This window comes from Hypanus sabinus, chromosome 12 (genome assembly GCF_030144855.1).
Source record: "Hypanus sabinus isolate sHypSab1 chromosome 12, sHypSab1.hap1, whole genome shotgun sequence".
NCBI lineage: Eukaryota > Metazoa > Chordata > Chondrichthyes > Myliobatiformes > Dasyatidae > Hypanus > Hypanus sabinus.
In genome coordinates, this window is record NC_082717.1 from 81,141,780 (window position 1) to 81,167,477 (window position 25,698).

The 25,698-nt window shown below is 37.7% G+C and overlaps 1 protein-coding gene across 3 annotated transcripts in view; it reads right to left on the minus strand.

The window, feature by feature from the left end:
- kiz (kizuna centrosomal protein) overlaps positions 1-25,698 on the minus strand; it is a 209,202-nt gene that overhangs the window by 71,590 nt on the left and 111,914 nt on the right. For all 3 annotated transcript variants that reach the window (XR_009515170.1, XM_059986274.1, XM_059986275.1), the window contains exons 6-8: positions 18,100-18,475; positions 5,839-5,973; positions 2,685-2,849 (exon numbers count right to left, since the gene is read on the minus strand). Coding sequence is in view for 2 of the 3 variants with exons in the window: in XM_059986274.1 (XP_059842257.1) it covers positions 2,685-2,849; positions 5,839-5,973; positions 18,100-18,475 (676 nt within the window). In the remaining variant the exon portion in view is untranslated. The remainder of the gene's footprint in view (positions 1-2,684; positions 2,850-5,838; positions 5,974-18,099; positions 18,476-25,698) is intronic.

The following is a 25,698-nucleotide window of genomic DNA, read 5'->3' on the forward strand; positions in this document are numbered from 1 at the left end:
TGGTTTGGGACAGGCTGTATTCTGGCAAACCTGTACTTGGAAAGTGGGAGGCCTTCATAAACAAAAACTTTAGAATACAAAGGCTGTATGTGCTTGTTATAATAAAAGGTAAAGATAACAAGGGTAAGGGAACCTGGTTTTCAAGTGATATTGAGACCCTGATTAAGACAAAAATGTTTAGCAGGTATAGGCAAGTAGGAACAAATGAGGTGCTTATGGAGTACAAGAAATGCAAGAGAACACTTGAGAAAGAAATCAAGGCTAAAGAAGGCATGAAGTTGCTCTAGCACACAAGGTTAAGGAGAATCCTGAGGGATTCTACAGGTATGTTAAGAGCAAAAGGATTGTATGGGATAAAACTGGTCTGGAAGGCCAGAATGGTAATCTACGTGTAGAGACAACACAGATGGGGGGAGATCTTAAGTGCATTCTTTGTACCTGTATTTACTCAGGAGACTGATAGAGAGACTGTAGAAGTGAGGCAATGCAGCATCAACTTCACGGACCCTGTACAGATTACAGAGGTGCAGATGTTTGCTACCCTAAGGCAAATCGGGTGGGTAAATCTCCAGGGCTTAATGAGGTGTTCCTTTGGACCCTATGGGAGGCAAGTACAGAAATTGCCAAGACCCTAGCAGAGATATTTAAAACATCCTTAGCGACAGGAGAGGTACTACAGAACTGGAAGATAACCAATGATGTTGTGTTGTTTAAATAGGGTTCTAAACAGAAACCAGGAAATTGTAGGCCAGTGAATCTGACATCAGTTGTAGGAAAGTCATTGGAAAGTATTCTAAGGGACTGTATATAAAAGTACTTGGATAGATGTGGACTTAATGATAGTCAGCATGGCTTAGTGAGTTGTAGGTCATGTCTAACCAATCTTAAGAGTTTTTTGAGGAAGTTACCAGGAGAGTGGATGAAGGCAAGGCAGTGGATGTTGGCTACATTTACATTTGACAAGGCACTTGACAAGATCCTGTATGGGAGGCTGGTCAAAAAGGTTCAGTTCCTCAGCATTCAGGATGAATAGTGAATTTGTGGGAGAAGCCAAAGTGTGATAGTAGAAGGTTGCCTCTTTGACTGTGTCTAGTGGTATGCCGCAGAGATCTGTACTGGGTCCTTTGTTGTTTGTCATCTATATTAATTATCTAGATGATAATGTGGTTAAGTGGATCATCAAATTTACAGATGACAGCAAGGTTGGGGGTATAGTGGACAGTAAGGAAGGCTATCATGGCTTGCAGAGGGATCTGCATCAGCTAGAAAAATAGGCTAAAAATGGCAGACGGAATTTAATGCAGTCAAGTGTGATGTTTTGCACTTTGGTGGGATCAACTAGACTAAATCTTACACAGTGAATGGCAGGGCACTGAGGAGAGTGGTAGAACAAACAGATCTGGGAATACAGGTACCTAATTTGTTGAAACTGGTGTCACAGGTAGATAGGGTCATAAAGAAAGCTTTTGGCACATTGGCCTTCATAAATCAATGTGTTGACTACAGAAGATGGGATGTCATGTTGAGATAGTATTCGACGTTGGTGAGGCCTAATTTGGAGTATTGTGTGCAGTTTTGGTTAGCTACCTGCAGGAAAGATATAAACATGATTGAATGAGTGCAGAGAAAGTTTACAAGGATATTGCCAGGTCTGGGGGACCTAAGTTATAAGGAAAGAGCGAATAGGTTCGGACTGTATTTTTTTTTAGAACATAGAAGATTGAGAGGAAATTTGACAGAGATATACAAAGTTATGAAGGGTATAGATAGGGAAAATGCAAGCAAGTTTTCTCCCCACAGAGATTGGGTTGGATTACAACCAGATGTCATGGATTAAGGGTGAAAAGTGAGAAGTTTAAGGGGAACATGAGGGGAAACTTCTTCACTCAGATGGTCGTGATGGTGTGGAATGAGCTGTCAGCAAAAGTGGTCCATACAAGCTCAATTATAGGAAGTTCAGATAGGTACATGGATAGTAGGTGTATGATCCCAGTGCACGTCAATGGGATAGGCCGTTTAAAGGGTTTTGGCATGGACTAGATGGGACAAATGGCCTGTTTCTGTGCTGTACTTCCCTATGACTCCATCCCACAATTCAATCTGATGACCCTTCAATATACTCCTTCCAATATATCCTTTCTTACAAAGAGTGAGCAAATCCAGATGCAAGCAAGCTCATTACAGTTGGAGCAAGCTCATTACTGTTCTGCTCTTGGAATACAGGGTAACATGCTGTTTGTGTTCCTAATTGCTTGATATACATTGACTTTCAATAATTCAGCTTACTCCTGATTCTATTAACAATCCCTTATCAACCTGTTCAACTTTTTTGAGTTAAAGATAACTGAAGTAGACTGAATAACAGACAACAAAGTGCATTTGGTCTTCCAAAGGTTAAATGAATAAAATTCACATAATACTGACTGGATAACTCAAAATCAGGAGTCACCATGGTAAATCTTATAAATGGATTAAGAAAACTGTGCTGGTGGTTTATACTTGTACAAGTGTTTAAGAATGTAATTTTACCTTTGTGAAAAGCCACATGGGAAGTTTACATTAAAAGATAACTTAATAAGTGCTGAAGCAAAGCAAAATAAAGGAAGAACCAAGATTTCAACTGATATGCTTGAGATCACCAAATAGTACAGACTCTTTTTTCAATCTTTGCTGACTGAATTTACCTTTCATTAACTTCATTAAGTGTTTCCCAGTCCTTCTTCAAAATCTCATCAGAAAACAAACAGGGATTTGAAGTACTCCTTAATAATGTCTTAAAATGGTGAAGAACTACTGCTCCACAGGCTTCTAGGCTTTCCTTGTTCAAACTGCCTTTCCTATTGCAGATCCTGTAAAAGGAATTTCAAGTTCAACCTAACACTGGAAAATCTGAAGTTTACTCAGCAAAGTTGATGAGTAGCAAATAGGCATGCATCAAAAGTTATCAATAATTCTGAGACAAAAGTTGATTGTCCAAAAGTCTAATCATCCATCACACAAAATCCAGATAGAATATAACTTAGGTGCGAAATACCGGCTGAAAATTATTCACATACTTTTGATTGTGGTAAAATGAGAGTAAGTGTACGAGGAACTGCGGATTATGATGTTTGAAATTGACACATTGAAAATAGAATAATAAAATTAGGCATGTAAATCAGACAATATTTTATAAAATGAAGAAAATTAATATGCTACATTACAAAATAAAGAACTGACTAGATATTGAGGTATTGGGCAACATTCTCCTTCTGTGGTCTCATAGGCAGAACTAACTAGTTGAGTCTCTGATTACCAGTACTGAGTACTAACCCATTGTTCTGATTCAAAGACAGTGAAGAGGGTGTCCAGTAAGCATTATGGGACAACAGAAAGCTGTTTATCATCCGTCAATTAGATCGTTAAACTGACGCCTTATTTTGGTAAAATACATGATTGTTAATATCATGCATTTGTAAGAAACTGGGAAGAACTAGAAAAAACAAGAATATAATTTTTTCTATTTGTTCTGTCAAAAACTTGCCTCTGATATTTTGCAAATCTCATATATGTATACATACTCAATAAACCTTTGGTGCTTGAAATGGAACCGAGTCTTGTGTGATTATTCAAGCGCTAATTTCTCCAAACAATAACTAATATTAAGTTTTAGAAACAAATTTTATTTTATAAATATAGTAGTACATTCTTAAAATTAAAGAAAATGTTGTGTGTTGAGTGAGGGAGACAGAGGGAAACATTTTAATACAGTACTTGCCCCTTCCAAATTGGCAGTAAAAATGAAAAAAAGAAACAAATCAAACTTGCCCAAAGCCTTCTTGGCTCATAATTACTAACAGCAATTTTAATTTCTAGGTAACAAGGATAACCTCCTGGAGTAGTAGGATCCTTGGTTAAATATGCAGTTCATGAAGACTGGCAATAAAAGGCTCACAGGATATCCCACAGTCTTGCTCATGGAGGTTGTCCCTTAAATCTATTTGCTGGTCAAGTGGCTCAATAGTTGTAACAGAGACTAAGACACACATGCACTAGGTCTCTGATCTGTGACTGTTTCATGATTGTCACATGCAGATATAGCTTTCCTGCCTCAAAAAAGCTGGAAATACAGAAACAAACAATAAAAGGGGATCCATTAAGTAAGAATGTTGACTCTGGCCTAATGTATGTCATTGCATGACTTTCTGATGCTGGTCAATCAAAACATACGTCATTGTGGAAATGGGGTTGACGCCATCCCCAGCTTTCTCCATTATCTACTGAGTCTTCCCTCTCCCCTTTACTCCAGAGAAACTTCCCCACTTCCAGTCTGCTTCGGAAAAGACAGACAGTTCATTACCCAAATAGATGAATCTTTCTTTGCCAGTCAATCACCTTTTTACAAAAATGACTAAAGAAAACTTTGAAAATCATGCAGGTTTAAAAGATTTTCAAATGGTTTTTAATCTATGTTTTTCACAGCAGATTCCCAGAGAGTTTTGGCCTATCATGTAGGATGTACAACATACCCTGACACACCACCACATCTTAATGCATAGTCAACAACACATGTAGTAAGGACAGCTTGGGCCATTGACATCAAAAATATATTTGCATGGAACTTCAGATACTATGTTTAAGTTTTGGTGGATATCCTGATATTTATGTCAGTTGCATTTCACCCATCGTCACCTTTTCTAAATGTATATTTAATGTGAGATTGAACATGATGCTCTGAGGGCATATTTTGTGCCAAATCTTAAAATTGAGTATGATGTTTTTATATTAACATTGGCCTCTTTATTTATAAAATGTAACAGCACTGCACGCAATTCAGAGAAATTTGAGTGAAATAATATTTTGACTGGTGGAATGGTTGTTTTCCTATTGGAGGAAAGGCTGGATAAGTTCAGTTTGGATGCACTAGAATTTAGAAGGGAGGAAAAGAGAAAGGGGTGGGGTGATTTGTTTAAGGCATATAAGATCCTGAGGGGTCTTGTCAAGTTAGATGTGGAGAAGAAGCTTAAAGTTGTTTAAAGTTAAGGGATTGTCCATTTCAGATTCAATTGAAGTGATTTTTTCCCCTCTGTTCTTCTTTATAACTCATCATAAAACAGTGGAAGCAATAGAGTGCCTGCAAAATTTTAAGGTAGATAGATTTGTGATTAAGTGGTAATTGGTTACTAGAATGTGGGGTTGAGGGTCAGATCAGCCATTAATGAATGCAGGAGCAGGCACATGGGCCCAAATGGCCTACTGCTGTCCTTAATATGTCTGTTCGTTTGCATATTTCTTGTCCTTCCCATATATCATTATTATGATGTTAATATTTGCTTCACCATTAGAAAGCACAGAAACAACACTGAAACAGCACAGAAAGAAGAAATAACACTGAAAAAAGTTTTACTAAACAAATATTGATGTTCATATGGGTAAGTGTTCCATTTTGTTCACACTTAAGTTTGTTTTTCTTTACTATTTGGAAATACGAAAAAGAAGATTTGTTCAACTTCTGTAAGTTATGCTTTTAAAATTCCTTAGTGGAGTCTAGAATGAATAAATATGCGTATGTCACCTTATAACAAAAATAATAGTCCAATTAACTTGTTCACTTTTGAAATATATTTTAATATCTTCTCATCTACTGACAAAACAATGTCAGCAGTTCTGCTTTGGTATATTGTATACTTGTATATTAAATGTAAAGACATTACAATTGATACTATATTCATAGACTCAGATAACAGGCAAAAAGATTATATTTTATGTATTTAAAAAAGAGGGAAATCTACATGAGCAAACAATGAGTTATAGCTCTACAGTGGAATTAAATTACTATTTTAGCAGATCTATAATCACCTTGTGATTTCCTTCAGTTTTTCACTACTTATTGCAGTAGTCTGATACAGCTCTGAATAGGTAGTCTTTGTTCCCCCAACAGCATCTTCTATTGACTGAAGTAAGTGACAAAATCCTTCAAATAAAAGGCACCCTCTGCAGATAATAATGAAAATAATCATGTTCATGATTATACTTATTCATGCTATTGAATCAAACAATCATATATAGTAATAAAAAGGTAAACTGGCAACATAAAATATAGTAATTAACCTTAAACCTTCCTTCAAATGAGGACAATTGCAGTTTTGTTAATATGCACAACAGGACATCACTTACACTTTTATGGATCAAAAAGTTAAGTATGCTACCTGAAAAAAGTCAATGATTCAAAAACAGTTGTTTATGGATTAAATTATACAAATAGAAGATTGCAAGAATAAAGAAAGACTCATGGAAACTGAGACTTCCAGATTAATTGCTTTCATTTTTATTGTCATTTTTTAATTACTCATTTATTTCGATCCTCTTCTTCAACACCTCTGCTGCTGTTCTGCAGCTAGCTACAAGGAGAATTTTCCATTTTTCCTTTAGCTTCTAGGTAAATACATGTTGTATGTCTTCCTTCAGCTATTCATCTATACTCTGAAACTAAGGATTCAGTAAAATTCAAAGACAATATTTATGGGAAATGCATTCCATAAAACATATATTCTAACTTCCATTTCTGCAATAGTACAAATGCCCAGAGCCAATTTGTGGTTTATCATTCACTGAAGTGCTTTATCTGTAAAAAAAAAACATCAGAACTTAAGCATTATAGAATTTTACAGCAAAGAAGGAAAATATTCAGCCTATTGTGTCCATACCAGGTGAATGAAAAGATATTTTCATATTCTATTTTCATGCCCCACAGCTGTTGTCATCCCTATGCTCCTTATTTTATTATTTTTTAAATAGTCATCCATTTTCCTTTGAAGCGCAATGGTTTTTGGTTTAATCACTACGTTTGACAGAATATTTCATTTACTAGAGGATGTCTGTTTAAAAAGAAAATGTTCCCATGTTTTCTTTTTCTCTTGGGAGATATATTAATAAAGAACATTTTTCTTTCTAAACCTTAAGTTATAATATTAATTCACCTGCAACATCGTTATATATAATTAACTAATCAATGTTCAAAAAATAAGGATGTTCATTCTTCAGAAATACTTCCAACATGCTCAGATTTCTTCTCTCAATTAATTTTATAATTTTAGAACTTGCATTGTAAATAATACTGTTCAAAAATAACTATTTTACTCAAAAATAAAATAGGGCAATATTTTACATTTTTGCTTATTTCTGTAGCTTATTGTTAATCCATCCAGAAGCAAAAGAAAAAATGATTGCATGTTATTTAAAATGAGAACTTATGATGCAAAAAATAAATGTTGTTTTGAATTTCTAAAGTACAGTTAATATCCTAAGTGAGCACTTATCTAACTTTAGCAACAAATGAATAATTGAAAGCTGAACAGAAGCAATAGTACTTTTTTTCAAGGTGTGTTACAGAGGTCATGTACAAAAAATATTGTAAGTGATGTTGAGGCTTAATTCTCCATGCGCATGAAGTACCAGACTTTTTATACCATGCCCGGTGCTAGCAATATGAGAATATAAACTGTTTTTTTTTCACATTCATAAGGTCACAATCTCTGAGCTGCAACATAAGAATTACTTTCCTGCAACTAAATTACATCCTTCTCACTCAAGTATCCAGCTAACAATAATAAATGGACACATTTTAGCACCAAATAAAGCTTAATGGAGCAATGAATAATGAAGATAATACTGTCATGATTTTAATATTACAGTCATTCAATTGTACCACTCAGAATGCTGTGGAAAATAAATATACATAGAGGCTTGCTGAAAAGTACTACACATGAGTTCTTGAAATGCACTGCATTCATATAACATACGGAGTTCAACATGGCATTATAAGGAATAAGAAGTCACAATATGATTAAGGACATTTGTACTACAGCAGACCTAATATTAACAAATATTTAAAGTATATATATAAATGTATTTTATATTAAGTAGTTTAATATTCAGCAGATAATTGATTGTAACTATATAACATGCTAATTGATAAACACCTTTAATTCTTTCACCTGTTATCTTTGTTAACATGTTAGCTAATCTGAGAAATATTTTATCATGTGGAAGACACCAGAGCTTGCACAATGAAAATAACAATTTCGACTAGCCTTAAATGTTCTTCATGAGCAAGTATCTAAAACTGTAAATGAAAACTTCCTGAATGATAATTTCTGAGATGTAAATATTATGGCACTGTGGTTAATGGCAGGCTTAGTACACAGACCTTTTGTGAAGGAAACACTACAAAGATGAAAATACATCATCTTTAACTATTCTGGTTCAAATAAACAAGATTGTAACTATTGATAAGACACATCTTTATCTCCTTTCTGTAAAGATCAAATAAATAAGCTTAGTCCTTCACAGGCCAGCGTACTAAAAAATTTGCTAATGACATAACTATTGTCAAACATTACAGTCAAACTGTAATGACAAACAGAATTTCAGATGGTGATGATGAGACATACAGGAATGAGATAGATCAGCTGGTTGAGTGGAGTTGCAACAACAATGTTGCATTCAATGTCAGTAAGGCCAAGGAGTTTATTGTGGGCTTGAGGAAGGGAAAGTTAAGGGAACATACACCAGGCCTCACTGAGGGATCATCAGTGAAAAAGGTGAGCAATTTCAAGCTCCTGGGTGTCACATCTCAGGAGCTCAGAAAAAGTTGAGGCAATTACAAAGAAGGCATGGCAATGGCTATATTTCATTAGGAGTTTGAGCAGACTTGTTATATCACCAAAGCCACTTGTAAATTTTACAGATCTACTGTGGTGAGCATTCTAACTGGCTGCATCACCATCTGGTATGGAGGTACAGAAGCGTGAAGACAGACATTCAATGCTTCAGGAACAGCTTCTTCCCCTCTGCCATCAGATTTCTGAATGGATAATAAACCCATGTACATTAACTCACTAATTTTATCTCTCCTCTTTTTTTGCATTACTTGATTTAATTTACATAATATATATACTTATTATAATTTAGTTTTCTATTATGTATTGCAATATTCTGCTGCTGCCAAACAACATATGTCAGTGATATTAAACCTGATTCTGATTTTGATGCTATGATTATACTTTGCACATACTGTACATTTCCAAATTATATCATATGCACTGTATTTTAAACTAACAGCCCATACATAAATACACCATCACAACAGGTATAACCAATTAATATAGACACACACACCTATTTACATTTTTATTACTTTTTTCCCGTTATCTACGTTTCAGTATAGAAACTTTGGTTTAGCCGACCCTAGGTTTGTACGACTGACATTGAGTAAGTCATTCATTCAAAACCAACCACGGTTGCCAACCCCATAATTAGCTAACTTTTACTGATCCAGAAGCAGGATTGTAATGTCCAATGGATGCCTTAATATGTCCCATCAGTTAATGCTATTGTGCTGATAATATGCTGTGCCACATGACTTCTGTGCTACAGGCTATGCATGTTTTCCAGTCAAATAAATTTTCAGACATCTACCATTATATCACTGCACCTAAAGATGCAGAAGAGGTTTCATTCATGAATATAAGGTCTCATTCAGAGTGAGGTTTCCTGATACTCATCATCAAAAGACAAAAAAAACAAGCTCTATATACTTTAATCATTGTTTTGGTGCTACATTTAATCTTAAGAAATATTATTGTAAAATATGAAGAAAAGCTATTTTTCATCATAAAATTGAGAATTGTATTAGTTTTTCCAATGTTGCACCCACCACTTCATACTTCTGGGAAAATGAGAAGGATAAAAATAGCCTTTAACTGTAAATGCAATATTTTTAGATTATAAACAGTAGGTATTGGGTAACATATAACATTCTTATAGGTTTCAATCATTATCAACGTTTCCTCTATTCTTTTTTACAGCTGCATGGACCAGCCACTGAGCAGGAAATTTTTACACGGCCTGAAAACTGCATGGTGCTTTAAATGTTCAAATGTTAATAAAATTCCAGCTGCACAGCAACAAAGGCTTTGTGCACGGGAGCATTTCAATTACTGCATGGCCGTACACCTGCACAGCTTAGAGGGAACAGTGATCATTACTTTGGACTTTTTAAAGGAAACACAAATACATTTTCCTATTAACAAATCAACTGAATTCAGCTACATCAAAGTACAACTTCCAGCATTCCACAGCTTGTGTCCTCCAGTGTGAAACATTCTTCCTGCCTTGCTGATACCTCCTTGCTCAGAAAATTCTCTTGACTTTCCATTAAGAAATGATACAGTTAGTTTTCTTCACTTTTCCACTGCCCCTTTCCCCAAAAATTACTGTTTTTCACAACCTTCTGGGAAATGAGGGCTTTGCAGGGACTCACACAGGAGATGAGGCAGATCAGCCAGCCATGATCTTATTGAATGACAGGGGATGCCTGAGGGGTTGTGTAGTCTTCATGTGCTCCTATTTTCTTTTGTTCCAACCCACCAGAAATGGTTCTCCAACCACTGAATTTTCTCTTTCCATTTAATTTTTTTGGCTATTATAACCACTGTTGGTCCTGTTGGCCTCTGTGACTTACGCTGCTCCCTTTTTCTCTCCAATGGTCACTCTTGCTGCTGCCATTAGCTTTCATTAATTCTCCATTTCTCCATTAATACCAAGATATTTCTTCCTTCGTCTTTTAATATGCTAATTATAATTAGAGCTGTACCTTAGACAGAAAATTCTCTCCATAGTGTACAGAGCTGTCAATCAAAGCAAGGTGTCAAGCATGTGAGAATAAGGAGTGGCTGCTGATAGTAGAGACATCATCAATGCTAACATTAATGTGCAAATGTACGGATGTCTCCTGCAAGCTAACTGTCTGATTTAAGCTTATGCGTAAAAGAACTATTATTTTCACATTGTTTTACAAAAGTAAACCTTATGTGTGTCATTCCATATTTATCATCTGTCCAGTTGTCATATATGAAAGATTAAGGAAAAGCTTCAGAAGTACTAAGTGACAATTTTCTGTATAAAGTGTTTTAAGTACAAATGTCCACGCAATAAACAAACAGCATCCAGCATTCAGTACACGTTTTACCTAGAGTGCCAAATTGTTTAGAAAAAGGTTACTGTGAGTTTTTTAACACTGTCACATCTAGTTGCATAATCAATGGTGCCAGTTTTTTTCCATATATAAAATACTGTGTTCATTTTTAAACACGTCAAAGTAAAAGGCTTATATTTTGGATATAAAAACTGACAACCCTTATAATGTTCCAAGAAAGTTTTATATCTTTTTAATACTACTACTACTACCCTAAATCATCCTAATATTTCTCATACTACTTTGCGCATTCATCTTTAAAAGCATATCATTTCCACCCCCACTGCCACCAGTTCATGGAAAAATCTGGGTGGTCCACACTGAAGGCAATTGTGTGTAACAAATGAAACAGCAGCATGAAAACAGAATGGCAACAAGAGGAAGAAAAAAGAGAAACCAATATAAAGAAAAAACAGAATTTATGACAATCTGTAATGGGCTGAGGGTTAGAGGTCAGGAAACAAGGGATCCTTCTCTTCATCAGGTTGCTTCCTGGTAACATCCTGATTAAGCTGACAGCTTGAATTATATCTGTTACATTCTGCAGTAGACAATCCATCTGTGCTAAGTCCTCTTCAATGCTGCTGAAGAAGCTTGGGCAAAAGCTTGGTCTTTCTTCCTTTACCATGGGCCTCAAAGCAGTCATCTCTTTTCTATACTCTTTATTTGTCAGTGCTCTTCAAAGAGACCTTTAACAAACTGAATGTGTTGTGTGCATCAAGCTCGCAGTATTGTTAGTCTCTCAAATGCAGCTAGGACTACACCCCTGCTCTGTCTCTATCTCTCAGATTTAGTTTAATTGTTGGATTGTCATCAAATTATTTCTGGTCCTTGGCATCAAGCCTAACCCTGGCTCTGTTACACAAAAAAACATGCTGGAGATTGAACCTTTCAAGTGATATATTTAGATTCTGTTGCCATGGTGCACTCGGATCTGAAGCCCTACAGAACCATTTGACAGACGACAATGAAGCAGCTTGAAGCAAGTAATTGTGAGGAAAATAGAGAACATTAGGGCTGTTTTAATTTTACTTTTACTATCATTGATATTTAACTGAAGATATATAGCATATCATTTACAAAAGCCTGGAAATGACATCATAAATGTTAATACATCTTGATATTAAATGTTCATATATTTTGTAAAACTAGGTTTCTTTCTCGGAACAATATTACAATAAACTGCTGGAATATCAGAGGAATCCCATTATTTTACATGTAACAGAATGGTTAAGTAATTATCAATCATACTTATGTAAATCAAAAAAGATTTCACCAGTTAATGAGAAAATTTCAAACCTGATAAAGACTACTTTATATCATATTTTGGATTTGTTTATATAAAACATAGATAACTATACCTTGTTTTTACATTAGTGAACATTTTTTATCTAATTAGCTATTATTAAAAACATGGCAGCAAAATTTCACAAGATTTTTCCCATTAATGCTGTATAACATGCATTATTAGATTTACAAGTCATTGGACGCTTCACTGCATCATATTAAATCTCTGGACCTTTGAAATACACTGGCTACAAACTATTAAACATTTTAAGTTAATCGATTTTAGCAAATTAACATTGACTGACAAGAGTTTCATTATAGTATGGGCAAATTGAGAGAAACAACATAAGGAAACAAGATTGAGAAAGTTGGGGGTGATGGTGGGAACTGGAGGAAAAGAACAGGTAAGTAAATTTCAAGCATTTACATTCTCTCTTTCTATCAAAGTGACACAGCCTTCTGTTAACTGCGGATTACATACCGCAAAGCACGAATGCATCAGTTCAAAGTCAAAGTCAGTGTTTGCAAAGCTGGACAGAAATCATTCACACAATGAAGATGCCGATGCGCACACGAGATTCTTGAATTTTACATTGAAATAAGCTGCTAAATGTATTCTCTGCATTTTACCTGACTAAACAATTTTGTAAGGGCAAGAAAGTTCAGGTCTTTCTGCACACTATGCAAATTAAACTCTACAACTTCTGAAACTTTGCACCATCAGAAAGTCAGCCACATTGAAAAACTAGGATTCTAGTCAAGTTACAAGCCACACAGGTACATTCCCCACTGCTGCTAATGGGATATTGGCGGGAAGGTGGATTGAAAGGTGCTTGACTCACAAGCTTGGTAAACTGTCAGATTGATGGTGGAGAGATTTTAGGGGTTTGTGGAAATGCAGAAAGCATCTGCCTTCTTCCTTAGGTTGTCTTTCTCTCCCTTTAGCAGGCAGACCATTCAACATCTAGAACAAAAAGGTGGCCAGAGGTAAACTAACTTGACAGATTAAATCAGGTCCTGTCAAACTATTCAAAGTATCTAAATTGTCATTCCATTTTTGGAGTCAATGCCATCTGTGTTCAAGAAGTCAGCAGGTTTAGATAGATCTCAAATAAGACCATAAGGTACAGGAGCAGATTTAGGCCATTTGGCCTATCTAGTCTGCTCCACTATTTCATCATGGCTGATCCAATTTTCCTCTCAACCCCAATCTCCTGCTATCTCCCCATATCCCATCATGCCCTGATCAATCAAGACTCTATCAACCTCTGCCTTATATATTTTGCCTTGTCTTCCAGTTGCCTGTGGCAAGAATTCACCCAACTCTGGTTAAAGAAATTTAAGAAGTTTAATGGTTGGCAAATCCTCCAATACATCCACTTATTTTGTTGATCTACTGACTAAAAAGCTTCACCCATCATGGTGGATGGGAATCTTCACAGAACTGCAGGCAGATTTCAGCATTTCCTCAGTAAAAAGGAAGTTCCAAGCTTACTGGCTGAGTCCACAGCAATGTCTTCGCTGTGCTCTGCCATCGGATTACAAATGAAATCAAGGGGCTAAAACCAGAGATGGAACTTTCTGGAATACCCCAGCATTTACGAGAAGGTACATGCTTCATAAAACTGTTCATTAGTAAGTGCATTATATAGAGCTGGGAAGAAGGTTACATAACTTAAAATGTGACCTTTGTTTCAGACTTTAAATTAATTAAAATATACTGAAGTATTGTTGGTTCATTTTCTTTTCTTGTTTTATTGTTTTTATCAGCTTTGACAAAAAGTGGAAAGGAATATTGCTGTGAATCGAAAGTTTCTGGAAGAGATTTGCAGTCATTGCTTGTTCTGGTTTGCTCATGTCATGTTTTCATGTTGTTTAAGGCACTGGTGCTGTTCAAGGTCTCACCACTTGATCCAGGACCATCGCAGTCAGCAGGAACCATCCTTCATGTTTACAAGATATATTTGGAAAACTGAAGTGGCACAGTGGGTGGGGAGGGCTCCTCAGGAAAATATGAGACGCGGAAGAGACATAGACCCTGAAAGCCCTGCTGTTGCGTCCTGAAACCTCGAGCCTACTTGTATCTGAAAATGCTGAAACTGTCCTTGATTTTCAAAATTTGCAAATCAAGCTGAAGAAGATAGTCATGCAGAGAGCAAGGAAAGACAGACTATACTCACAAAAGTACTCCAATGGAAAAGCTATCATTTTGCTTTGAAAGGGAGGAAGAGTGCTAGAAAGAGTTGATTAAGAAACTTGCTTACCTTTCTTATTGTAGAAAATGGATCTCTTAAAGCCAACTTAAGATAGAATATAAATCGTATTTAATTTTGTTGATGACACCACTTGTTGATCAACATATAGTAGAGAGAATGAAAATTTGGTTGAGTGGTACCACAGCAATGTCTCACTTGTCGCCAACAAAATCACATAGCTAATTATTGACTGCAGGAGGAAGAAGCCTTAGGTCCATAAGGAAGTCCTCATTAAAAAAAAGTGGAGGTGGAGAATGGCAGTAGCTTTAAATTTCTTGGCATTAACATATTGGAGGATAACCACGTAAGTATTATCAAAGTAAGGCACAACATCACCTCCAGTTTCTTAAAAGTTTGTGTAGATTCAGCATGTAACCAAAAACTTTGACAAATTTCTTTAAATGCATACTTAGGAGGGTAACCTAACTGTTTACATCACAGCCTGGTATAGAAACACTAATGCCCATGAATGGAAAAAGCTACAGAAAGTGGTGGATAGAGCCCACTTCATCAAAGGCCAAGTACCACTGAGTATAGTTACATGGAGTGCTGCCTCAAGAAGACAGTATCCATCAGCAAAGACTCACACTAGTTAGACCATGCCTTTTTCTTACTGTCACCATTGGGCAGGAGGCATGGAAACCTTAGGCCCCATACTCTATGGTTCAGAAACCATTATTACCCTACAACCATCAGTTTCTTGAACCAGCACTGATAACTTTAATCAGCACTACTCTGAACTGATTCTACAACTCATTTTCAAGGGCTCTTCACAGCTCATGCTCCCAGTTTCATTTTTATTTGTAATTTATCTTCTTTTGCACATTGGCTGTCACTTTTTGTCTGCTTATGTAAAGTTTTTCAGAAAATTCTATTGTGTTTGTATTCCCTGTATGCCTGCAAGAAAATGCATCTCAACATAGTACATGGTAACATATACATACTTAAATAATAAATTTACTTTGAATTCTGCCTGTGTGCAACTATATGAAATAGTAGAAGATGGAATTCCCAGTGTTAACGCCCTAGTTGGTACCCTTTATTTAAGAAATACAGAGTAGACAATTTGCCCACTGGCTTCATCACCATTTCAGTAGAACCCTTATGACCAAATCAAGCAGGCTGAATCTGTTCCATATTAAATAAACCATAATGTTCTTCTTAAATCAAGAACAAAATACTTCACAACTGTGCATACAACATTTTCATAATTTTAATAATAACAGTAAATTATTGGCTCATCTTCTGACACCATCTACATGACATCAGCAGCATAATGGAATACCCACTGCCTGCCAGATGAAGACACCTCCAACAAATTTAAGAAGTTTAATGCCATTCCTCCTTGGTTGCTATACCATCTCCTACATTCATTTCCACCACCACAGTGTATAGCTCCTGCAGTGTGTATTATTTACAAAATGCACTGTAGTTCTTTGTCAAGGGTACTTCAACACCAGCTCCCAAACTTTTTACCCCTGAAATCAAGGAGAGTAGTTTATGCGAATACCGCTACCTGGAGTTTACCCACCAAACCTCCTGACTTGGAAGATTCTCCATTGTAACTGAGTCTAATTCCCATCTTAAATAGTACTGTGGGAGTACTTTCATCATTGGCTCTAGGTAGTTACAACCAGAAATGTCTCAAGGCTTTTAGAGATAGTAAAAAGCACTGGCTTTGCTGATGATTTCTACACAATGAGTGACTGATAGATAAAGCAACCCCTTCATCACTCACTTTCTATTGAGAACCGCATGTCAATTTCAAACAAATTACACTACCATTTGTGCGAGTAATCACCTCCATGATTCAGTGGATAAGTGCTCCATCTGGGGTCTGACCAAGCCATTAGTTTTGTTCTGTGAGCTAGTTGAGTGAACAGGTACATACAGTATAAACTGAGGAGTAAGGTAGAGAATGCAGAATAATAAAAATAGTCAGGATTTATACATTTGATAGCTATCCAATAACAGGTATGCGTGAATATCAATGGAATATGCAAATTTGAGTTACTTCATCTTTCCATCATATTCAAATAATCAAATTTAAGAAAAATTTATTAATTGAAAAGGAAATTACTCTGCATGCTAATTTCCCCATGGCATGACGCCATTCTCCCCATTGCCAACACGGTTTGTGGTTTAGACTCTACATTTCGTATTATATGTATTTCTAGTTATTCCTTTTTATTGTTGCTATTTTGTATGATTCTGATCAAGGCGGACTGGCTCTGCAGCCTGCAGGCAACAAACAACACAGCAGTAAAATGAACTGAACTAAACTCAACCTTCCTAGACTGCTTCAATGACTCTGTGGTTTTTGCTTTTTATTTTGCTGTTCGTGAGATTTGCTCCTTTTTAGCACATTGGATGTTTGATGTTTTCTTTGCACAGTTTCCATGATGTTCCTTTGTTTCAGGGCTGTCTGTGGGAAGATGAATCTCAGGGTTGTATACTGCATACATACTTTGATAATAAATACACTTTGAAACGGTGATCATATGAAAGAATAGTTAATAATAATGTGTCAATTAAATATGCCATTTAGTTATTACTAGTCAGTAACGAGTTTCTACAGGTAAATGGGTCATGTCTTTTACTTTTGATCTGCTACCAACTTTGACGACCTTGATGGATAAGAATTATACCCGTCCCACACGATGCTTTATTAAAAAAGGATATAAATGGGGACATTACAAAAAATAGTAGCATTACATTTTTTGAAATGATGGGAAATGATAGTTAACAAGTATATAACCTGTAGATAAAATAACTGGGTAGTGCAGAGTGATGTGGCAATATCTTCCTAAACTGAAGAACAAACTTACCATCTGATGAGGTGCTAATCAAGTTACAGTGCCAGCTCAAACATTATATGAAAATAAATTTGAATTCCATAAATATATTTTATGCTATCAATACCAACTAGTATTGTTGCCAGTCTTAGGTTACCAATTTAGAATCGAAATGCTTTCTATCTTCTATTTATCATGCAGAATGAAAACAAATAATTGGTGGAAGTTTACCCTACCCATCCACAGCAATATTTGGAAAACTTGCACTGGGGTTCCAATAAGAAAGCTAGTTCTTCCACGGTTGTACTTGTTTGAAACCTTGGCTGACAATTTCATCTGAATGTCATATATAACAGCTTTGACTGCAATGGCAAATTAAATTGACACTTTGCTTCATTCCCAGAATTGATTGGGTCATTGGTATACTCTTTGTACACCAGCTAACCTAGAATAGATTTTTTTAAAACCACCTTGCCCAAGTAAGGCTTTTCATTTATGCGCTGCTCTGATGCAGGCAGCACAAAGAAAGCGGAGGGGAGGAGTTAACGTTGCAGTAGTCTTAACCAAAGAAGAACCAGTGGAGAACAACTGCATTCATTGATGTACCCCGTCTCCTTCTTTAAATAACTATATTTTTAAAAACATCTTGAATTGAACTCAATTAAATGTAGGTATTTTTTAAAAATATATGTATAGATAAAATTTGTATTATTTTGTATACTGTATCTGACAGGACAATACTTACTCATCATTCAGAGACTGTGCTGCGGACCCACATAGTTCTCCGTGAAGATCAGCATTTGCAGAACTGCCACAGTCTGATACTGATGGCTGAGTTAAGGAAGGCACACTGTGTTGCTTTATTGAAACTGAAGTGCTTTCATCTTTGGTAAAAGGTGCCTCATTGGTCTTTTCCAGATCATCACTTACAGCTGTTTTAGGAGATTGAATGAAGTTATAAGTGTCATCGAGATATTCCTTCAGCTGCAATTCTTCACTGCTACCAGAACTACTGATGTCACTTTCAGAATTGTATACTTCATCTGCAAGCCTCTGCACATCTTGGCTTGGTCTCTGTGCTTTTGTTGCATCCTTATTCAGATCCTGGGTCAATGTTGAATCTATAAAAAAAACAAAAAGATTGCTGTTTGGCAAATGATAATGTATGAATGCTCACTGCATTTAAACTTTCCTAATGTCTGAGTCTTCCAAGACCTTGCTTTGCATTTTGAAGGGGAAAACGCTGCCTCCCCAACTGAGGTAATTATCACAATTAAATCTTTCAAAGAGTGTGAGTGCCCACCCCTCCTTTCTATGCTCTTCTATATCGGTTTTCCTTTCAGACGTATAGTCCTTCTCCTGCATGCTGTCTCTTGGCTCACTTTCTCTTTGTGCCCCCGTTAGCCCTGCTCTTTTCTTTTCTCCTCTGCTCTACAAAAATCCTATTTCCACCCTCCCTCCCTCCTTCTACAATCACTAATTTGCTGAATGCTCAATGAGTACCTTGGAACTAACTTTAAATTCTTTGCATTCCTATATAAGTCCAAAGCAATGCCAACAGACCAAGCAGCATGTAAGGAAAAGAGTACACAGTCAATATTTCAGGCCAAGACCCTTCCTCAGGACTCAGTATCCAGCTTGTACTTCCAATTGGTGAAGCTGTTACTTATAGACGACAAAAAAAACTGAGAAACATGTCATTAGGGATCATCTCCTCCTAAAACCTGATTAGAGAAAATTTATTTTGTCCTGTAATATATCTTGGTTGCTATCTAATTTGTAATCAACATGAGGAGGTGAACCTCAATCCTGAATAGCTACTTTTCCGTTTAGAATTTCTTGTATGGAACCTTATCAAATTCCTCTGCAAGTTCAGACAGCCAACATCCAAACTGTTATAATCAATATTCCATGTAAGAAAAGCTCATGCCATGAATTTTAAATAAACTTGTCTTAACTGATGCTTGCTGGATTGGCATTGAGGAAACTGTAAATAGATTTGGAAGAATGTAGTGCGAAAAATCAGACTGGGCTTTGTTCAGCTATGTGTACAGCAAGACACGATAAAAGCAAACAGATTAAGATCTGTGAGCAGACAATTATAGTCAATTGTAATGTCTGCCATTGTCAAATGGCAGCCTGGCTGGCATTCAAGGTTGAGATTTTAGGTGTTAATGCTGGACACATACTTCTGCCAATGACTTTAAGTTGAAGTGAAGCATGGAAATGAGACAAGACGGAAAATTAACAAGAAAATTTGATACTGAATTTTAGGTAGCCCAATTCATTACTGAAGGGTTAATGCACCAGACAGAATTTTCATCCAGACTGAAGTCCATCTCCAATACTTTGTATTTTAACTATAGAGTTAAAATCCATTCAGCTGACCAGATTCCATGGTGTTACACTGCCCCTTCAGCTTGCACATGAAAAATCAAGATTGTTAACCTTCACTGCATTCAGGATAGTGAGGACCGTTGGACCTGAATAGTTAAAACAAAAAAAAAGGAAGTACAGGCTGTTTTTCTATTTCATACTCTCCTGCAGAGGAAGGGTCGAGGATAGTAAGAAGTTGATAAATGTTAAAGGGAGTGGAGAAAAGAGACAGAGAGAGAAGGGTGAAGAGAGGGAAACAAAGTGAAATAGGGAATAAAGATGAAGGGAGACGAGACAAGCAGGCAAAGGTAATGGAGAAACAGAATAGATGTTAATGGGAAAATTAATGGGGTTTAAAGGAGCAAAGCTGGTTTGTTAATTAAAAAATCTATCAAATCTGCCAGAGGAACTCTGTGGGTCAGGCAGTCTGCAGAGGAAAATGGACAGTCAATAGCTTGGGCCTACACCATGTGTAAAGGTCCAGCAATGCACACGCGTACAGACAGACAGACAGACACACACACACACACACACACACACACTTGTTTTTTGCTCCAGATTACAGAATCTGCAGTCTCTTGTGTCTGTCTCTATTTAAAGAATGAACAAAGTGAAAAGAGATGACACCAGCAAGAAATGGCAAAAATACCATGCTTCTCTGAAGGAAATGCTTATGCTTCAACAGAAGACCAAGAGTGACATTCACCCCACAGTGTATTGCAACACAACTGCATTAGGAAACCTGGGTATTATGGTGGGTAGCAGTTAGCATAATGCTTTGTAGTGCCAGCAACCGAGGTTCAATTCCTGCTGCTGCCTGTAAGGAGCTTGTACATTGTCCTTGTAACCCTGGGGTCTCCTCTAGGTATTCCTGTTTCCTCCCACATTCCAAAGACGTATTGGTTTGTAAGTTGCAGATAAACAATGTTGGTGCTGAAGCATGGCCACACTTGTGGGTTGTCCCCAGAACATTCAGACTGTGTTGATTGTTGACACAAATGATGCATTTCACTATATGCTTCAATGCACATGTGACAAATAAATCTAATCTTTGAAAAGGCAAGATGTCTGGGATTCAATAATGGTCTTATTTCAATAAAGCAATAGATCCATAGTTTAAAAAAATTGTTTTAAAATATTTCCCTTACAATTAACAAGGCACAGAGAATAGGTTCATACTGAGTGTTTATTTGTATGGTACGTAATTTTCTTTCAAATTTTCCTGCAGCGCCACCTCGTGTAAAAGGAAAGTAATTGCTTACATCCAAGGTGAGAGTATGGATTGTTCAGTTTGCTCATGTTAAATACTGATAATTTTAATTGGCTACTAATGTATCACTTGTGAACTGGTACAGCAAAAGATGGTGGCCCAGATCTGAAATGGAAATTTGTTACTTGCAGTAATAGCATAATTTGACCGACAGGTCTCTGCAGTTTGACTGCAAAAATGAATTTTCAGCAATTCATTGCTTCAGATTGTGACTCTTGACAAAAAAATTATATCCATAAGATAGTTTTACTTTATTTTTCAATTTGCCAGTTTGCAAATATCTTTACATTTTTTACATTTGCAAAGATATTTAATTCATGTTCGTAGCTATGTCACCAAAATATTTACAATTCAGATTCACTTATTATTCACAAGTATATTGAAACACACAGTGAAATGTATCATTTGCATTAACAACAATTCATAGTGAGGCTTTGTTAGTAATTAATTGCAAGCTTTTTAATAGTGACTGATGAGACAACTTGCAACCTGAGCATACTAGTCAACCCTGAGCTTAGCTTCTGATCTCTATCAATGAACAATTTATATTCTTGACATCCCCTAATTTCTACATGCTAATTCTTGATAATGACGTAACTCTCCATCATCAAAACACCTGTTGACCTAATACTGCCACTGTTGCCTGATACCCAGACTGAGATGAGGCAGTTTTCTAAATTAAATGCAGGAATACCAAATTCATTGGCTTCAAGTTCAAGTTTATTATCATTTAACTGTCCATATGTATACAGTTAAATGAAACAATGTTCCTCCAGGACCTAGGTGCAAAACACAGCATGCATATCACGCACAGCACATAAGAGATTAACACATTAGTATTAACAGATTTTTTTAAAATTCTGTAGATGTACACATTGATATAAAGTGTATATATGACATATAGTTAAATATACAACAGTATATTTACAGGAACTGCCATAAATAGTGTATACTGGGTTGTAGCAGGGTGTTCATAAATCTCACAGCCTAGGGGAAGAAGCTGTTACCCACCCTAACAGTCCTTGTTCTTGTACTGCAGTACCTTCTGCCCGATGGTAGGAGGTCAAAGAGATTGTGGGACAGATGGGAGGGGCCCTTGACAGTGCTGAGGACTCTTGTGAACGCAGCACTTCTGGTACACATCTTGAATGAGGGACAAGGGAGGGAAAGATACCCAAATGATTCTCTCAATAGTCCTCACAATCCATTACAGGATTTTGTAGTCAGATGTCTGGCAATTCCCGCACCAGATGGTGATACATCTAGTCAGGACACTCCCAATGATGTTCTGGAAGAATGTGGTTAGAATGGGGGTGGGGAGCCTCGGCCACCTCAATCTACTCAGGAAGTGGTAGTGTTGCTGTGCTTTCTTGACCAAAGAGGTAGTGTTGAAGGACCAGGTGAGATCTTCCGCAATGTGCACTCAAAGACACTTGGTGCTCCTGAATCTCTTGACAAAGGAACCGTTGATGTGCAGTAGGGTGTGGTCAGCCTGTGCCTTCTTGAAGTTGACAATCATCTCTTTAGTACTGTCCACATTAAGTCTCAAGTTCAAACATGAGGAAATCTGTAGATGCTGTAAATTCAAACAACACACACAAAATGCTGGTGGAACACAGCAGGCCAGGCAGCAACTACAGGGAGAACCGCTGTCGACGTTTCGGGCCGAGACCCTTCGTCAGGATTAACCGAAAGGAAAGATAGTATGAGATTTGAAAGTAGTGGGGGGAGGGGGAAATGCGAAATGACAGGAGAAGACCAGAGGGGGTGGGATGAAGCAAAGAGCTGGAAAGGTGATTGGCGAAAGTGATACAGAGCTGGAGAAGGGAAAGGATCAGGGGACGGGAGGCCTCAGGAGAAAGAAAGGGGGAGGGGGGGAAGCATCAGAGGGAGATGGAGAACAGGTAAACAACTAAGTATGTCAGGGATGGGGTAAGAAGGGGTGAGGGGCATTAATGGAAGTTAGAGAAGTCAATGTTCATATCATCAGGTTGGAGGCTGCCCAGCCGGTATATAAGGTGTTGTTCCTCCAACCCGAGTTGGATTCATTTCGACAGTGAAGGAGGCCATGGATAGACTTATCGGAATAGGAATGGGACTTGGAATTAAAATGTGTGGCCACTGGGAGATCCTGCTTTCTCTGGTGGACCGAGCATAGGTGTTCAGCGAAACGGTCTCCCAGTCTGTGTCAGGTCTCACCAATATATAAAAGGCCACACCGGGAGCACCGGACGCAGTATACCACACCAGCCGACTCACAGGTGAAGTGTCGCCTCACCTGGAAGGACTGCTGGGGCCCTGAATGGTGGTGAGGGAGGAAGTGTAAGGGCAGGTGTAGCATTTGTTCCGCTTACAAGTATAAGTGCCAGGAGGGAGATCAGTGGGAAGGGATGGGGGGGACAAGTGGACAAGGGAGCGATCCCTGCGGAAAGCAGAAAAAGGAGGAGAGGGAAAGATATGCTTGGTAGTGGGATCCCGTTGGAGGTGGCGTAAGTTACAGAGAATTATACGTTGGACCTGGAGGCTGGTGGGGTGGTAGGTGAGGACAAGGGGAACCCTATCCCGAGTGGGGTGGTGGGCGGATGGGGTGAGGGCAGATGTGCGGGAAATGGGAGAGATGCGCTTGAGGGCAGAGTTGATGGTGGAAGAAGGGAAGCCCCTTTGTTTAAAAAAGTAAGACATCTCCTTCATCCTGGAATGAAAAGCCTCATCCTGAGAGTAGTCTCAAGTTGTTGTGTTTGCACCAGTCCCAGTCCACAAGCCACTCTAACTCCTCTCTCTAAGCCAACTCATCATTGTTGTAAATGAGGTGTCATCAGAAAATTTAATGATGCGATTACAGCTGGATCTAGTATTACAGTCACGCATCAAGAGTGTGAACAACAGCAGGATCAGCATGCAGCCCTGGGATCCCTAGTGCTCAGTATAATGAAGCTGGAGATGTTCCTGCCATCACGAACTGTCTGAGGTCTCCCCATTAACAACTCCAAGACCCAGTTAAAGAAGAATGTGCTGAGATAGCTTATCAACCAGCTTCTGACAACTGATTGTATTAAAGCTGAACTTACGTCAATGAACAACATTCTGACAGAGGAGATGCTATTCTCTAGATGGGACAGGACTGAGTAGATGGCAGAGGCTATTTCATCTGGGTGGACCTATTTGGGTGATATGCAAACTAGTAGGGGGTCCAATGAGGGCAGGATTTAATACAGTTCATGACTAGCTGCTCAAAGCGCTTCATTATTATTGAGGTCTATGCTACTGGATGGTAGTCATTAATGCAGGCTACTGACAACCTCTTGGGCACTGGAATGATGATGGCAGGGATGGTGGATCCTTTCAGAGAGATGTTGAAGATATTTGTGGGAATATCTGCTAGCTGGGCTGCACAATCTCTCAGCACCTGAGCAGGTATGTTGGCTGGCTGCCCAGCTTTGTGGGGGTTGACCTTGATTATAGTTGCCAACACATTAGTTGTGGCCAACCAGAGTGACCACTCCTCAGGAGGTAGGGAGGCATTCCGTATTGGCACATCATTCAGTGCAGCAATCTTTGCGTAGAAGACATTCAATCTATTAGCACGAGGGGTGTCACTGTCACTGACGTAGTCTTATAGACCAATCTCTCATCTCTCAGGATTAACTCCACCTCAAAATGAACTAGATTGCAAACAGTCTGGGTGCCTTGTTATTCTATGAATTAACCTTCTAAACATGTCTTCTTCGACCAAACAAATACCTTGTTCCATCTTTACAACACTGCATGTGTCTACCTGCTCTCAGTCCACCTGGCATAGAAGCATGCTTTTGCTACTTTCAAATTTGTGCAAATCTTTTCATTTCCTATTCTTCATGACCTCCATCCAAAGTAATATATGCTTGATGATCTGGACTAGCATTTAATCAACAAATACATCTATTTCAAAATTCTTATGCATGGATTTCACTGCAGTGTAGTCAGGACAATCGAAAGGCACAATTTATTTGAATCATTGAAACGGTCATTTGGAACTTACTGAATAAATTATTCTCTAATTCATATTGCTCTCCAAACTTATTCCATACAGTATTACTTGTATTTGTAGTTACTTAATACTATATTTCCATATGACCATAAGATATAGGAGCAGAATTAGGCCATTTGGCCCATTGAGTCTGCTCCGCCATTTCATCATGGCTGATCCACTTTTCCTTCAAGCCTGAACTAATCAAGAATCTATCAACCTCTGCCTTAAAGACTTGGCCTCCATTGCTGCCTGTGGTAATGAATTCCACAGATTCACCACACTCAGGAAGGTGAACCCTCATAACGTGACAGGTCCTGATGGAGTACCTGGTAAAGCTCTGAAAACTTGTGCCAACCACCTGACGGGTGTATTCAAGACAATTTTCAACCTCTCTTTGCTATGGTCGAAAGTTCCCACCTGCTTCAAAAGGACAACATTTATACCAGTGCCCAAGAAGAGCAGTGTGAGCTGTCTTAATGACTATCATCAATAGCACTCACACCTATTGTGATGAAATGCTTTGAGAGATTGTTCATGGCTAGAATCAACTCCTGCCTCAGCAAGGACTGGACCCACTGCAATTTGCCTATCACCACAACAGGTCTACAGCAGATGCTATCTCAATGGATCTTCACATGGCCTTAGATCATCTGGACAATACAAACATCTATGTCAGGATACTGTTCACT